The sequence below is a fragment of the Diceros bicornis genome, chromosome 34 (assembly GCF_020826845.1).
Source record: "Diceros bicornis minor isolate mBicDic1 chromosome 34, mDicBic1.mat.cur, whole genome shotgun sequence".
Taxonomy (NCBI): domain Eukaryota; kingdom Metazoa; phylum Chordata; class Mammalia; order Perissodactyla; family Rhinocerotidae; genus Diceros; species Diceros bicornis.
In genome coordinates, this window is record NC_080773.1 from 16,453,502 (window position 1) to 16,467,365 (window position 13,864).

The window sequence follows — 13,864 nt, forward strand, 5'->3', positions numbered from 1 at the left end:
ATTTCGAGATTCTATGAAAGGTATGTCATCTCCCTAGGTACTCTTGAGCCTCCTGAGGACAGAGACCATTGTTAGAATTTTCCAGAGAGAAGTCACACCAGTGATTTGTATCCGACCAAGCTCAGACCAAGCCCAAGCCTTCAACGCAAGGACAATCTCCACTGCCAAACACAGTGCCTGGCCCCCTGCAGTGCTTTATAAACCTTGTGTAACAAAGTCTACAATCACCTCTCTAATGAGTCAACAAGCAGAGATAATCTGAAAAGTGAGAGGGTAAGAAGGATTAAACAAAAATCAAAAAAGGGGTGACTCATGCTTGCCTCTTCCCCCGCTTAGGTGAAATAAAGTCACACCACCTGTTCTCACTCCTGCCTGCAGGCTACCAGGGAGGACTTCCTTGTTAACCGTCCCCTCACTCCCCACAAATATCACCGAGCACTCATGCCCACCTCTCCTCTTCCTTTGGGCACGTTTCCTATTCCTAAAGTCTCTGGACTAGGAGTCAGGTTTAGTAAGTGCTGATGTTCTGTAACCTTAATGTTCACTCGAAATCATATTACCTCCTTCTTTTGCCCTGGGCTGTTTCCAAACAAGGTCTGGACCCAAGAGCCCCAGAAGCCTGGGCAAACACTCTAAAGGGCACCTTCCACCCTGTGGTTCCTGTTTCTCAAATTCCATTTCTTGGACCTGAAGCCCTGGGGGTCCTCCATCAATCCAGTTCCCTGTCCTTTAGGCTGGAGCCACTAAGACACAGCCACCTTCCTGACGAACAACAAGGAGGCCTGATGTGACCCACTGCTCCAGGGGCAGTGTTTTGGGCAAGAGTGAATAGCCTCTCCTACTTGATCGTCTCTGCTTCCCACCTCATGTGGCCACAGAATTGGAGGAAATTGTCAACAGAGTGAGGACAGGGCCACTTTCCAAACAACAACACTACTATAGGCAATATTGTGCCAAGATGGGAGCGGGAAGGACAGAGAGGAGAAATAAACCATGTCATCCTCTCTTCTGCCAAGACTTATACTCACTTTCCTGCCGATAATAAGCTAGACAGTGACACTAAACGTTATAAGGAAACTCAACTGAGCAAAAAGATCTGGGGAAGAAATCACAACACATTGCGGGGTAGGGAGGCGGGAAGGAGGAGGGGAGGGAACAAGTGTCGCTGCCAGCTTATCAGTCACCTTCTTATGTTCTTAAGAATGTTTCATTTCTGTTGTTTGGTCAGTTTCACCTCCCAGATTCCTGTAAAGCACATGGTCCAACCTGTTACCTAACAAGGCCAGCGTCACTTCACTGTTCTCTCCTCCAGTGGGAACACTGGCCTGGGATTACAGCACAGACCACCAAGCCAAGTACGGAGGCCTGAGCCATCTCAAGAAGTGGGCAGCCTCGAACTGGGAACCTTCCACACAGTCTTCAAGCAACTTAGAGCAGCACCAACAGTCACCATGAAAGTTCTAATCTCTTCCCTCCTTCTGTTACTGCCAATAATGCTGATGTCTGTGGTCTCTAGCAGGCCAAACCCAGGTAAGTAAGATTCATTTTCTATAAAGGGGAACAAGGCGGGAGAAAACATGCAAAAACACATGGATTAAAATGTAGCCCCTTTTAGCTACAGGGATTTGGGGCACATTAGCCTATTGCAGTGACTGTTTCCTCATTCAGAAAAAGGAGAAAACTGTACTTACATCAAAGAGTGTTGTGAGAGTTAAATGAGATAGTGTATATGAAAATGTCTGAAACTGTAGCTGGCAAGAAAACAAAAAAGTAAAATAAAATACTGGCTCAACAAAGACGTGCTCCCTTATCTTCCCTCCAACCGCTTTTCCAGAAAAGTAATGAATTTCCTCAAGGCCAACCTTGGTGGTAGTGGTATAAAGGTGTTGAAGGCAATTGTAGAAGATAAGGAAGTCCTTGCTTATATTCTTTATAGTACACCAGACATGCCATCAACAATTTTTAATGCTATTTAATGATGAAGTAACAAACCATAAAAATCCTGTCACCAGATGGTATCCATATTGGAAGCTTTAGCCACACCAAGCTCAGTTGTAACAGCTCACCTTTTGGGAAGCAGACCCTTGTTTAGGGGTTCCGAATGGGCTCCAGTTTCACTGCAGCTCAAGTGGCCCAGCCCTTAGCAAAACAACCATGCAGAAGACAGTTCATCACCACGTATGTTTCTCCTCAACAGAACCATCTCCTCAAGGGCTACTTTGAGGTGAAATAGCTTTGTTACATACTCATATCAGCTCAATGCTTAAAATCAGGTTCACCATTCTCCACCCCAATATCAAACCTCCCCTCCCTTGTAGAGACAGCTCTCTGGAAGCTGCTGGGCCCCAAAGCCCTAGGGCCTAGCCCACCCTTCTGGAAAGGAAGGCTTTTCTCCATCACTATGACAGACAACGAGGCTAGAGTCCTCAGCTGGATTCCTAGCTCTAACCACATTCTGCCTTTCCAGTCCACCCCTCCTCTCACTAACCAATGCTCTACGCTTCACCTAAACCAGACTGTTGGCTCTTCCCTGAACAGGTCTTCTGCTTTCCCACCAGCTCTACTTTGTTCACACACCCAGCTCAAAACCACCTCTTCCCCACAGCCTCCCTTGCTTCCTCCCACGACCAGATATGAGCTCTCCCTCCTGCGGACATTCTTAGCCCTAACTGGACTGTCTCTCTGCACTTATCATATTGTGCCTTATAGTGAAGGTGTTGCTGTGCCTCTCCTACCTCCATCCCCTGCCCTTCTACACTGTAGTCTCCTTGGTGGCACAATCTGGTGTATCATTTCCATATCCCTCACACTATCTAGCACAGCACTCAGTAAATATTTGCTATGTGAAAGAAAATAACCTCAGGTTTCTAAGTTGAAAACGTTGTTCTTGGAAAACTCTACACCCAGGATTGATAGCAGCTCTACTGACATGTGGGGCTGGATAATTCTTTGTTGTAGGGTGCCGTTCTGTGCAATGTAAGATATTTACCAGCATATGCATGGCCTCTACCCACTGGATACCAAGAGCAGCTTCTCCACAACCCCCCAACCCCCGTTAGGAGAGAGAAAAATCTCCTGGAGGGGGAACCACTCCCCTGTTGAGAACCACTGGTCTCTATCAATAGTTCTCAAACCTGGCTACACGTTTAGAATTACCTAGACCTTTAGACTCAGCCTTGAAGTCAGGGGAACCTAGATCCAAATCCTGGCTCCTCCTCTTACTTTGCAACCCTGGACAAGTTGCTTAGCTTTTCAGAGCCTCAGTCTTATCAACTTAAAATTAATAAAATACCACTTAGCACACAGAACTGTTACGATGATTAAATGATCTATAATGTGCACTTAGTAAAGCTTCTAAATGCACTAAGTAGAGTTTCTAAGTAGCTCCTAGAGCACGAGGACAATAGACTGGGGAAAGCTCGCTCGGCCGCCAGGTGGCGCGATTACAAACCACATGGGATCCGAGGTGCCGGCTCAATTCCTGCAACACAAAGTCTGGCTAGAGGAAATGACAGCCTCTACCTACTCCCTAAAAACAAAATGTGATTTTCTTTTTTTTTTTTTTTTTGGTGAGGAAGATTAGCCCTGAGCTAACATCCATTGCCAATCCTCCTCTTTTTTTACTGAGGTAGAGTGGCCCTGGGCTAACATCCTGCCCACCTTCCTCTACTTTATATGTGAGACGCTGCCACAGCGTGGCTTGATAAGCTGTGCGTACATCCGCGTCCGGGATACGAACCTGCAAACCCCAGGCCGCCCAAGCAGAGCGTGCGAACTTCACCACTACGCCACCAGGCTGGCCCCAAAATGTGATCTAAATTTATCTCTTTAAATAACTACATTCATGCTCAATATGCTTTTCACAGGAGAGAGGGGAAAAATGGATGAGAATGTATGAGAATCTTAGGAAATAAATTACTTATAATAATATAGTACTCCTTACTTATAATATTACTGATGAATTATAAAATTACTTATAATAATAGCCTACATATGTTAAGCTATCCTATGGGGCTGGCATTATTCTAAGCACTTCAGGCACATTACCTCACTCTGTCCTCGCAGAAATCTAATGTATTTTTTAATTTTTTTTTTTTTTGTAAGGAAGATCAGCCCTGAGCTAACATCCGTGCTAATCCTCCTCTTTTTGCTAAGGAAGACCGGCCCTGAGATAACATCTATTGCCAATCCTCCTCTTTTTTTTTCCCCAAAGCCCCAGTAGATAGTTGTATGTCATTGTTGCACATCCTTCTAGTTGCTGCACATGGGACACGGCCTCAGCATGGCCGGACAAGCAGTGCGTCGGTGCGCGCCCGGGGTCCGAACCTGGGCCGCCAGTAGCGAAGCGGGTGCACTTAACTGCTAAGCCACGGAGCCGGCCCTATTTTTTAATTTTTAACTTTTCATTTTTCAGACTTAAAAAGTGTTGTAAAAGTAATCAGACTTCCAATATATCCTTCATTCAATTTTTATCAAACAATATCTTACACAACCATAATATGATTACCAAAACCAAGAAATGAGCATGGTTACAATACTATTAACTAATGTACAAGTATTCAAATTTTGCTAATCATCCCATTAACGTCCTTTTTCTGGTCTAGAATCCAACCCAGGATCCTACACTCAATAAAGTTATCAGTCTCCTTGGTCTCCTCCAATCTGGGGTAGTTTTTCAGCCTTCTTTGTTTTTCATGACCTTGACACTTGTGAAGAGTACCGGTCAGTTATTTTCTAGAACATCCCTCAGTTTGAGTTTCTCTGATACTTCCTCAAGTTCAGATTACGCATTTTTGGCAAAACAACTCCACAAGTGACATGTGCCTTCTCAGTGCATCACACCATAAGGCCCATGATATCCATAACTCTCATTATCAGTGACGTTAACTTTGAATACTTGGTCAAGGTGCCGTCTGCCAGGGTTCTCTACTGTAAAGTTACTGTTTTTCCCATTGCAATTAATAAGTGTCTTGTGGAGAGGTACTCTGAGACTATGCAAATAGCCTGTTTCTTCTCAGCACACATTTGCCCATTAATTTTTGAAGTCCATTCATGATTCTTGCCTACAACAAGTTTTACTATAGTATTAGCCAAATGGTGATTTTCTATTTCCATCATTCCTTCTATGTGTATTAGTTGGGATTTTACTCTAAGAAAGAGCTGCTCCTTCTCTCCCATTTATTTATTTCTTCAATTATTTATTTACATAAGAAAAGACTCATGAATATTTGTGAATTATAATCCATTACTATCATTATTTATTATGTTGCTCAAATTGTCCCAAAATGGGCCATTGAGAGCTCTTTCAACGTGGCTTTTTTGTCACTTTCACATATCATTTATTTAGCAGTTCCTGACTTTCTGACACCACAAGATGTTCCAGGCTCATCTTGTACGAAATTTCCTGCCTTAGCCCTGGGATAGCCATTCTTCAAAGACCACTGGTTCCTTTCATGAGAGAACCGTATTCACAGACCATAGCACTAGGTATTGCCCATTGCTACTAGGTGCTATTGTTTCTAGGCCCTCTAGTGGATAGAGCTAGGAAACGGATACATGCATACACACATTAATGTGCTATTACTAGCCCCATTTGACAAATCAGGTAAATGAGGCATAGAAAAGTTAAGCAACTTATCCAAAATCACAAACTAATACGTAGTGAAACTGAGAAGTCAAAATAACGACAGATCTACCACAAGTCCTAATAAGTAGAAGTAACTTCTTTACACAAACACATCAGCAGAAAGCAACAAGCCTAACATTCCAGCATAGACTCTCTCTCCGGGAAAAAACTAGAAATCCACAAAAATAACCATAATAACCATCATGTACTGAACAGCTACTTGGGCACTGAGCACTGGACACCCACAGTAGCTCATGTATTCCTAACTCTACAAGGTGGATACCATTATCCTCATTTTACAAATCAGAGGACCAAAGACCAAAGCAGCTAAGTGACTTGTCCAAGACTACAGAGTTAAGTGACAGAACAAGTAGTTGAGCCAGGTCTGTCTGGGTATAAAGTTCACGCTTATTCCACCGTATGAGTACTTTCACATTTGATTTTAAGCAGAACACACATTAGCTTTTACTTTAATAGTTATATGTTTATTAGAATGCATGTTAGGAAAAAATCTAAGCATATATCAAACCCATAATCTCACAGATAATATTGCATAGGATGAGCCTGTTTTGTAAATTAAATTTATTTAAAGAAAAGGTACGAAGTAAATAACAGTAGAAATGGTACAAGCTATAGCAAAAATCATAAAGGTGGTCCTTACGTGTCCGAGGGCTGGGAGACATTAGACTATAGTAACGTGCAGCTTCATTGTCAGTAACACCAGGAAATTAGGGTTATCAGAGCTGCAGAAAGAAAAAAAGACTAAGAATCTTGGACCTGGGCTTTAGCTTCAGATGTGTCACCATCACCTTTGGGAACTTGGGCATTTCATTTGCTCTCTCTGGGCCTCAGTTTCCTCATCTGAAAAAAAAAAGAGATAGTGATTTAGTTAATTAGTAGAACCCTTAAATGCAATTTAGTAATGATATCAAGCAACACAAAGCTGTTCTTATCTTTTGACCCACTAATTCCACTCTGGGAATCTTGACCAAGACAATTAATCCAACATTTGGAAAACAGTTATAAGGACAAAGAAATTTATCAATACCCAGAAATAAAACAATCTAATTATTCAGCAATGGAACAATGTAAAGCACATGTACTTGTTGGGAGTGTTATGCAGTCATTAAAAATGTTACAAAGACAACAAAGCAACAAGCTGATAAAGTGAACAAAAAGAAATTTGTTCACACGCCATGGTTATCACTATACAGAGAAAATCATATGCAGGAAATACGCCAAAATACCAACTGTTGGTAACAGTAAAGATTTCTTTATTTGTACTTCCCATATTTTCTCTAACATAATTACATTACATTTAGAGTGAACAAAAACTTCTCAATGAGGGGATTCAACTAAATAATGTCAAAGATTCCTTCTGGCTCAAATCTTCTGTGGCTTTCCTCTGGAACTAGCAGTTGAGGTTAGGTGAGAGTGAACTATTAGAACAGTTGGGATGAGAGGGGCTATGTATGCCTGTTTAATTACTTTAACAGCACTCAAAAGGCCCATGAGAACATTTGGAAACTAGCACTTGGGGAAATGATGCAACACCCTCCATCTGTGTGGCAGAAAGGGCACAAGTCTGGAAAATAGGAGACCTGGATTGAACCAGATGATCTCTGAGGGCCCTCTCTAGATCACTTGCCCGACTGCTTACTAAACAAACATTTACCAAGTGCCTACCATGGGTCAGGAACCATGTAGCTGAATGACTACTGAGCCACTGATTCAGAATCTAATAAGGGAGAAACATTTTTAGTTCGCCAAGGCTGCCATAACAAAATACTACAGATTGAGTGGCTTAAACAGCAGAAATTTTGTTTTCTCACAGTTCTTGAGGCCAGATGTCCAAGATCAAGGTGTCGGCCATTTGGTTTCTTCTGAGGCCTCTCTCCTTGGCTTGCAGATGACTACCTACTTGCCATACCCTCACGTGATCTTTTCTCTGAGAACCTATGTCCCTGGTGTCCCTGATGTCTCTTTGTGTCTCCAAATCTCTTCTTCTTATAAGGACTCCAGTCAGATTGGATCAGGGCCCACCATAACGGCCTCATTTTAACTCAATCACCTCTTTAAATGCCCTATATCCAAATACAGTCATTCTGAGGTATTAGGAGTTAGGGCTTCAGGAGGAATTTGGGGGGACACAAGTCAGTCCACACAGATCTCAAACAACAAACTATAAGTATAACTGTGCAATAATAGAAGAGGAACCATGTGTAGGCTGACAGGAAATATCAGAAACTACTATAAAGAGGAAGCATCATCCTGGGCCCAATTCTAGCTCCAGAATCTCAAGTCTATAAACCATCATCATTGATTGTCATAAAAATATTTTAGGTATCCAAAAAGGAGAATAAGACAGCATCAGGTGATAAGACAGACTTGAATAGAGGCCAAAAGAGGAATGGATTTGTTCCAGAGGAACAAAAGTAAATACCATCCTCTTATACTTGAACTGGGATTATGGATTCAAATACAGCAAATGTGGAGGTCAGGTGAAGACCCTGACTGGTTTATGGGATAATCTACCCCTTGCTCTCATTCCTTTAAGTCATGAGGATTCTAATGTGCGTGTTGGGGGGGTGGGGAGTAAGGTCTTGATTGACCCCCACCTTTTGTCCTCTCTTCCATCCAGAAGCCATTGTCTCCACCTACCTCCAGCTAAGCTTTTCTCTAGGCCAGATTTTAAACCTCAATTTCTTATCCATTTAAAATACTCCTCTCTGCAAGAGATCCCCAGATCCCCGAGCAAAAAATGAAGAGAAATGGAACTTCACTGACATAGACAACACAATGCTGGGGGGCCATTTCTGTTGCTCCCTTCCCTTTCCAGTGCCTCCAAGTAACCTGTTTCCTTCTGACAGGGGTCACAAGAGCCATAGGGACCAATGCCAGGCTTTTGGGAGGTGGCTCCAGGCAGGTGGCCAAGATTGTGAGTGCAAAGGTCAGTAACTTAGTGTCAACAACAGCAATGCACCATCATGATCCCAACACTCTCCCTTGAGTCCCTCTGAGACCAGTGCAGATGTCATCTGAGCTGACCTCACCCCTTCCCCTCTCCATCAGCCACAACAAGCACCAATGCTTGTTTTCTTCCTGAGTCTCAGGCAAGAGCTGGACTCCTCCAAGGTCCAGGGGAGAGCTGGCTAGATCTCTGGCTGTCCCCTCCCCCTGACCCTTTTCTCCAAGAACTCACGGCTGCCTTCCAAAAGCTTCCCGGATCTTATTCTCCACCTTTTTTACTCACATGTGAGACTGAAACCGGAGAGGCAAAATGACTTTCCAAAGGTAAAGCAACAACTAAACGGTAGACATCTACATCTTATTCCTGATGTTTTGGTCTCTCTAATGATATCCTGATGCCCCCTCCAAACCTGCCACTAAATTCTTGCCAACACAGCTCAGGCAAAACAACTCAGAAGTCCTGGTACTCATATAACTGGATACCTCCACTGCTTTCTGTTGCCCCTTTTCCCTATCTCACTAAAGTAGGAAAAAAGAACTGAAAGGCAAGAAAGATGGCAAGTAAAGCCCTGCCATACTCTCTACTCTCAAACATATTAACCTTCCTGCCTAAGAGCAATGCCATTATTTCAGATTGGTTCCTGAGAGCCCCTAAAAGAAAACTCATGACAGTGCCTGGCCTCCCAAAGAATCAGTGTCCCTGTGATCATTTCAAGGGCAATGTGAAGAAAACCAGTATATTTCAAAAGAATGACCTTCCTTAAACCAGAGTCCCTCTGTGGAATCAACCAGAGATGAAGCAGGGGTTGAGAACAGACAAGAGAAGTGAAATGAAGACCAGGAGAAGCACACATCTCAGCCTTTTCTACTCAATGTCCACTCCTGGGGAAATAGGAAGAGGAAGAAAAGCAGGACACAATTCTCCTAATATCAGAAAGGGTTAACCAAATTCGTAGATTTTAGAGCCCCATTGCTTAACAAAGTGGAGGGAGATGGGGCTGTTGGGGACCCGGTCATTGATCTCTGAAGATGTCACCAGTGTCATTGTCAAGCAGAATTTGATTTCTCCCTAGGCCAGCAGTTTTCAAATGTCATATGAAAAAGCAAATTGGCAAATGTTAAACTCAATGATATTATGATATTATTAAGAAAGGGATAAACCAGGATCCTTATCACTGTCGATGGAATTAAAATACAAGTTAGTAGTACATATCAAAAATTTAAATGTGTGTGCCTTTTAACCCAGTAATCTCACTTCAAGAAATCTCTAGGGGCCGGCCCCGTGGCATACCGGTTAAGTGCACGGGCTCCGCTGCTGGTGGCCCGGGTTCAGATCCCGGACGCTCACCGACGCACCGCTTGTCATGCCAAGCTGTGGCGGCATCCCATATAAAGTGGAGGAAGATGGGCACAGATGTTAGCCCAGCACCAGTCTTTCTCAGCAAAAAGAGGAGGATTGGCATGGATGTTAGCTCAAGGCTGATCTTCCTCACCAAAAAACAAAGAAAAGGAATCTCTAGTACAGAATACTAGCATGCATACTCACAGATATACGTACAAGAATGTTAATTATAGTAGTATTTGTATTAACAAATAAACAGAAATAAAAAATGTTCATAAAAATAAATTGGGCAATTCTTTAGTTGTCAAAAACAATGAGGTAAATCATTATGTGTTGACCAGAAAGATATCAACAATACATCAAGTGAAAAAAAGATACAGAGACCCCTACTTCACACTCTTCACGAAAATAAATTTCAGGTGGATTAAAGATCTAAATTTGAAAGATAAATTTATAAGGGAATATAGGAGAATATATTCATGACCTTGTGGTACAAAAGGACTTCTTAAACAAGATATAAAAAGTAAAAGCCATAAAGGAAAAGATTAACAAATCTGACTTCATTGAAATTAAGAAATTTTGGTCAACAAAAGAATAAAATAATCTAAAAGTAGGAGATGATATCTGCAACATATATAATTGACAAAGGATTAATATTGAGAATATTCAAAGAATTCCTATAGATCAGTGAAAGGAAGGCAGACAACACAACAGACAGTCAAAAGACTTGAATAGGCAATGGGGAGACAAGGAAATCCAAATAGCTAATCAACATATGAAATGGCACTCAACCTTACCAGTAAGTGAGAAAATGAGAATTAAAACAAAACAGATATCACTATACATCATCAGATTGGCAAAAATTTTAAACTTTGGCAATACCAAGTGTTGGCAAAGAGTAGGACAGAGAAACTCTCATATCCTGCTAATGCGAGTGTAAACTGGTAAATAACTTTGAAAAAGTGCTGGCAGTTATCTATGAAAGTTTAAGCTCCATGACCAAGAAATGCTACTCTTAGGTATACACTCAAAAGGAATGCAGGCTTATATACACCGGGAGACACGTACAAAAATTTCATAGCAGCATTGCTCATAACTACCCCAAACTGAAAACTGATCAATGAATGAATAAATGGTGGTGCATTCAAATATTACATTGCAGGGAGATTTAATAAACACTGAACAATGTAAATGAATCTTATAAATATAATGTTGAGAAAAAAAAAACAAGACATGAGAGAATAGCCATAGTATGATTTCATAAAGTTCAAAAACAGGCAAAATTAAACTAAATTATTTAGAAATACATAAGTAAGTGGTAAACAATAAATAAAAGAAAGTAAATGCTTACTATAAGAGCCAGGATTACCTCTGTGAGGGGGAGAGAAAGAATAGTGATCAGAAAGGAGGGGCGGTGCTGGCAATATCCTATTTCTAGGCTTGGGTAGTTGTTTCATGAATATCTGCTTTATAACTATTTATTGAACCGCACATATAAGTTTTTATGGACCTCTATAGATGTATAATATTTTGAATACAAGATTTAAGGTGCAGAGCAAAGAATATGTGTAGCATAATCTCATTTTTGCGTTTTAAAGCGAACTACTATGTTTACATACAAAAAGATGTGGATGCAGCAAACTATTAACAGTAGTTAGCTCTGGAGAATGGGGAGTGGAGGTTGGGGTAGAAAAACGTCCTTTTGGTTTCTGGGTTTTTTTTTTTCAGAGAAAGATTCACCCTGAAGTAACATTTGTTGCCAACTTCTTTTTCTTTTTTTTTCCTCCCGAAAGCCCCAGTACATGGTTGTATATACAACAGTTGTAAGTCATTCTAGTTCTTCTATGTGAGCCACTGCCACAACATGGCAAGTGACAGACAGGTGGTATGGTTCTATGACACGGAAGTGAACCTGGGCAGCCAAAGCGGTGAGCACTGAACTTTAACCACTAGGCCATCAGGGATGGCTCCATCCTTTTAGTTTTTACTGGATATATTTTTTTACTTTAATTTTTTCCCCTGGATGAGTCTTACTTTATAATTTTAAAAGCTCTTGTAAAAGCTAAATTTTTTAAATGTTTTTAACACTAGTCTCTACCCTTTATTTTCACCCTAGGGCACCAAAGGAACCACAGGAAGTCAAACAAGCACTCCAGAGGCTGCCAGCATTTCTCAAACGATGTCAGCTAGCAAGCTTTGCTCTGCCTTTATAGGAGCTTTTAGCCCACTCTCCCAATGAAACATTCTCAGTCAAGAAGGCAGTGAGTGCACCGAGAGGATGCTCTTCTCCCACCTCAAGCTCCCCCTTCTCTTTCTCCACTCCAGAGATCTCAAAAAGCATTTTCCCCAAGATTATTACTCCCTCTAGTGCCTTCTTCTCTCCTCAGTCTTTTCCTGTACCCTCCTCTTACCCAGGCTTAAGATTAATTACCTGGAAGAAACCAGGAAGTTCTAGTTTCCCAGCTTGTCTCAACAACCAGAAATACAACCAGGAAAGTAGTGAACAGAAGTCAATAAATATTTTTAAGTGTAATAGGTCAAAATCATTTCTTTCAAATGGGGTCTGGCAACTCACACTCAATCCAGATTATCCACTTTACACTGTTCACTCCTAACCCTACCCAGATTCTACACACACTTCTCCCCACACCACCCTCACTCTCTCTCCCTCCACTGCCCAACTATTTATTCTTTCACTCATTCAACAAACCCTTCTGGGGTAAGAGCTAGGTGGGCAAAGAAAGCAGGTAGCGCAATGAATCAGACAGGGTCTTATTAAAGATAATATAGTTTTAAAAAAACAACAATCTGGGACAGTTTCCTAGTACATGGAACGCCTTCAGTCGTTATGATTATTATCATCATCATCATTAATGGTCATTGTACTTTATGAGTTTCCAAGGCAGTACAGAAGACATATATGCAGAACCATAGTTCAAAGCTACAGAGTTGGTGTGGAAGATCTCAAACACCACTGACAAGGGCTTCAAGCTCTAAAAATGGGATGAAAGCATTTTTTTTAACATGAGAGTGAAATGATCAAAGCAATAATATAAAGAAATTAAACTGGCAACCATTGGAAAGAATAAATAAAGAAGAAAAGATTATTAAAACACTACAGAGACTGCCTCCCCCTCGGACCCTTTCCTCAAACATCAGAAGGGGAGAAAAAAAAAATGGAACACTCATCCAGAATTTTGCTTCTGTCACCCCAGATGAAACAGAGGACTAAGTTGCCCTGCTTGCCTTAGAAGAAAAAACATTTTAACTGAGTGATGAGTGGGGTGGGGCCCTGTTTATGACACAAGAGGACAAGCGCCTCCCCTGTGGTAGGAGAGTGTCGGGCACACAGCCGCCTCCTGTTCCTACTCCCTCTTCCCACAGCAGGAGGCACAGAAGTGCATCACTTGGCACAGGAGTGGGAGCCAGCAGTGGTCGGTCCACTTTCCAACCACCTTAAAAAGGAAGACCAGGCATGTCAAGAGGAAGGAGTGGAATCCAAAGGGAGGTGCCATTATGAGCAATCAATGAGGGATCTGTGACAAAGGAGGTGTGGGGGCAGGGGCAGAAGGATTAAGCCTGGGAGATCAACATCTCCTGTGAGGGAAATAACAACAGTGGAGCCAGGTGCTGAGTCAGTATCTAGCCCTGACTGGGAACCTGAGCCACACCAGACACCAATCTCCCAGCCAGAGCCTGGGCCAGAAAAGGCACCTACAGCCCAACAGGCATCTAACACTCAGCAGGGACACAATACCCAACAGGAGCCTGCTTCACAGCAAAGACCCCTCACTCAGAAAGAGGCCCTTGCCCAACAGGAAGCTGAATCCCAGCAGGAACCTAGAACCCAACAAAAATCTGCTTTGCAGCAGGAATTTCTTGCCCCACAGGAGCCTGCACCACAGCAATCACCTCCCACCCAAAGG

The 13,864-nt window shown here is 42.2% G+C and overlaps 2 protein-coding genes across 2 annotated transcripts in view; both read left to right on the top strand.

Moving 5' to 3' along the window:
* Positions 1-13,864, top strand: part of LOC131396896 (carcinoembryonic antigen-related cell adhesion molecule 5-like) — a 129,274-nt gene that overhangs the window by 69,158 nt on the left and 46,252 nt on the right. The gene's annotated exons all lie outside the window — the stretch shown is intronic.
* On the top strand, positions 1,395-12,181 carry LOC131396906 (C-X-C motif chemokine 17-like). Its single transcript, XM_058529404.1, has 4 exons — positions 1,395-1,534; positions 8,497-8,576; positions 9,230-9,331; positions 12,055-12,181. The coding sequence occupies exons 1-4, from the start codon at positions 1,452-1,454 to the stop codon at positions 12,126-12,128; spliced, it is 339 nt and encodes a 112-aa protein (XP_058385387.1). The 5' UTR covers positions 1,395-1,451; the 3' UTR covers positions 12,129-12,181.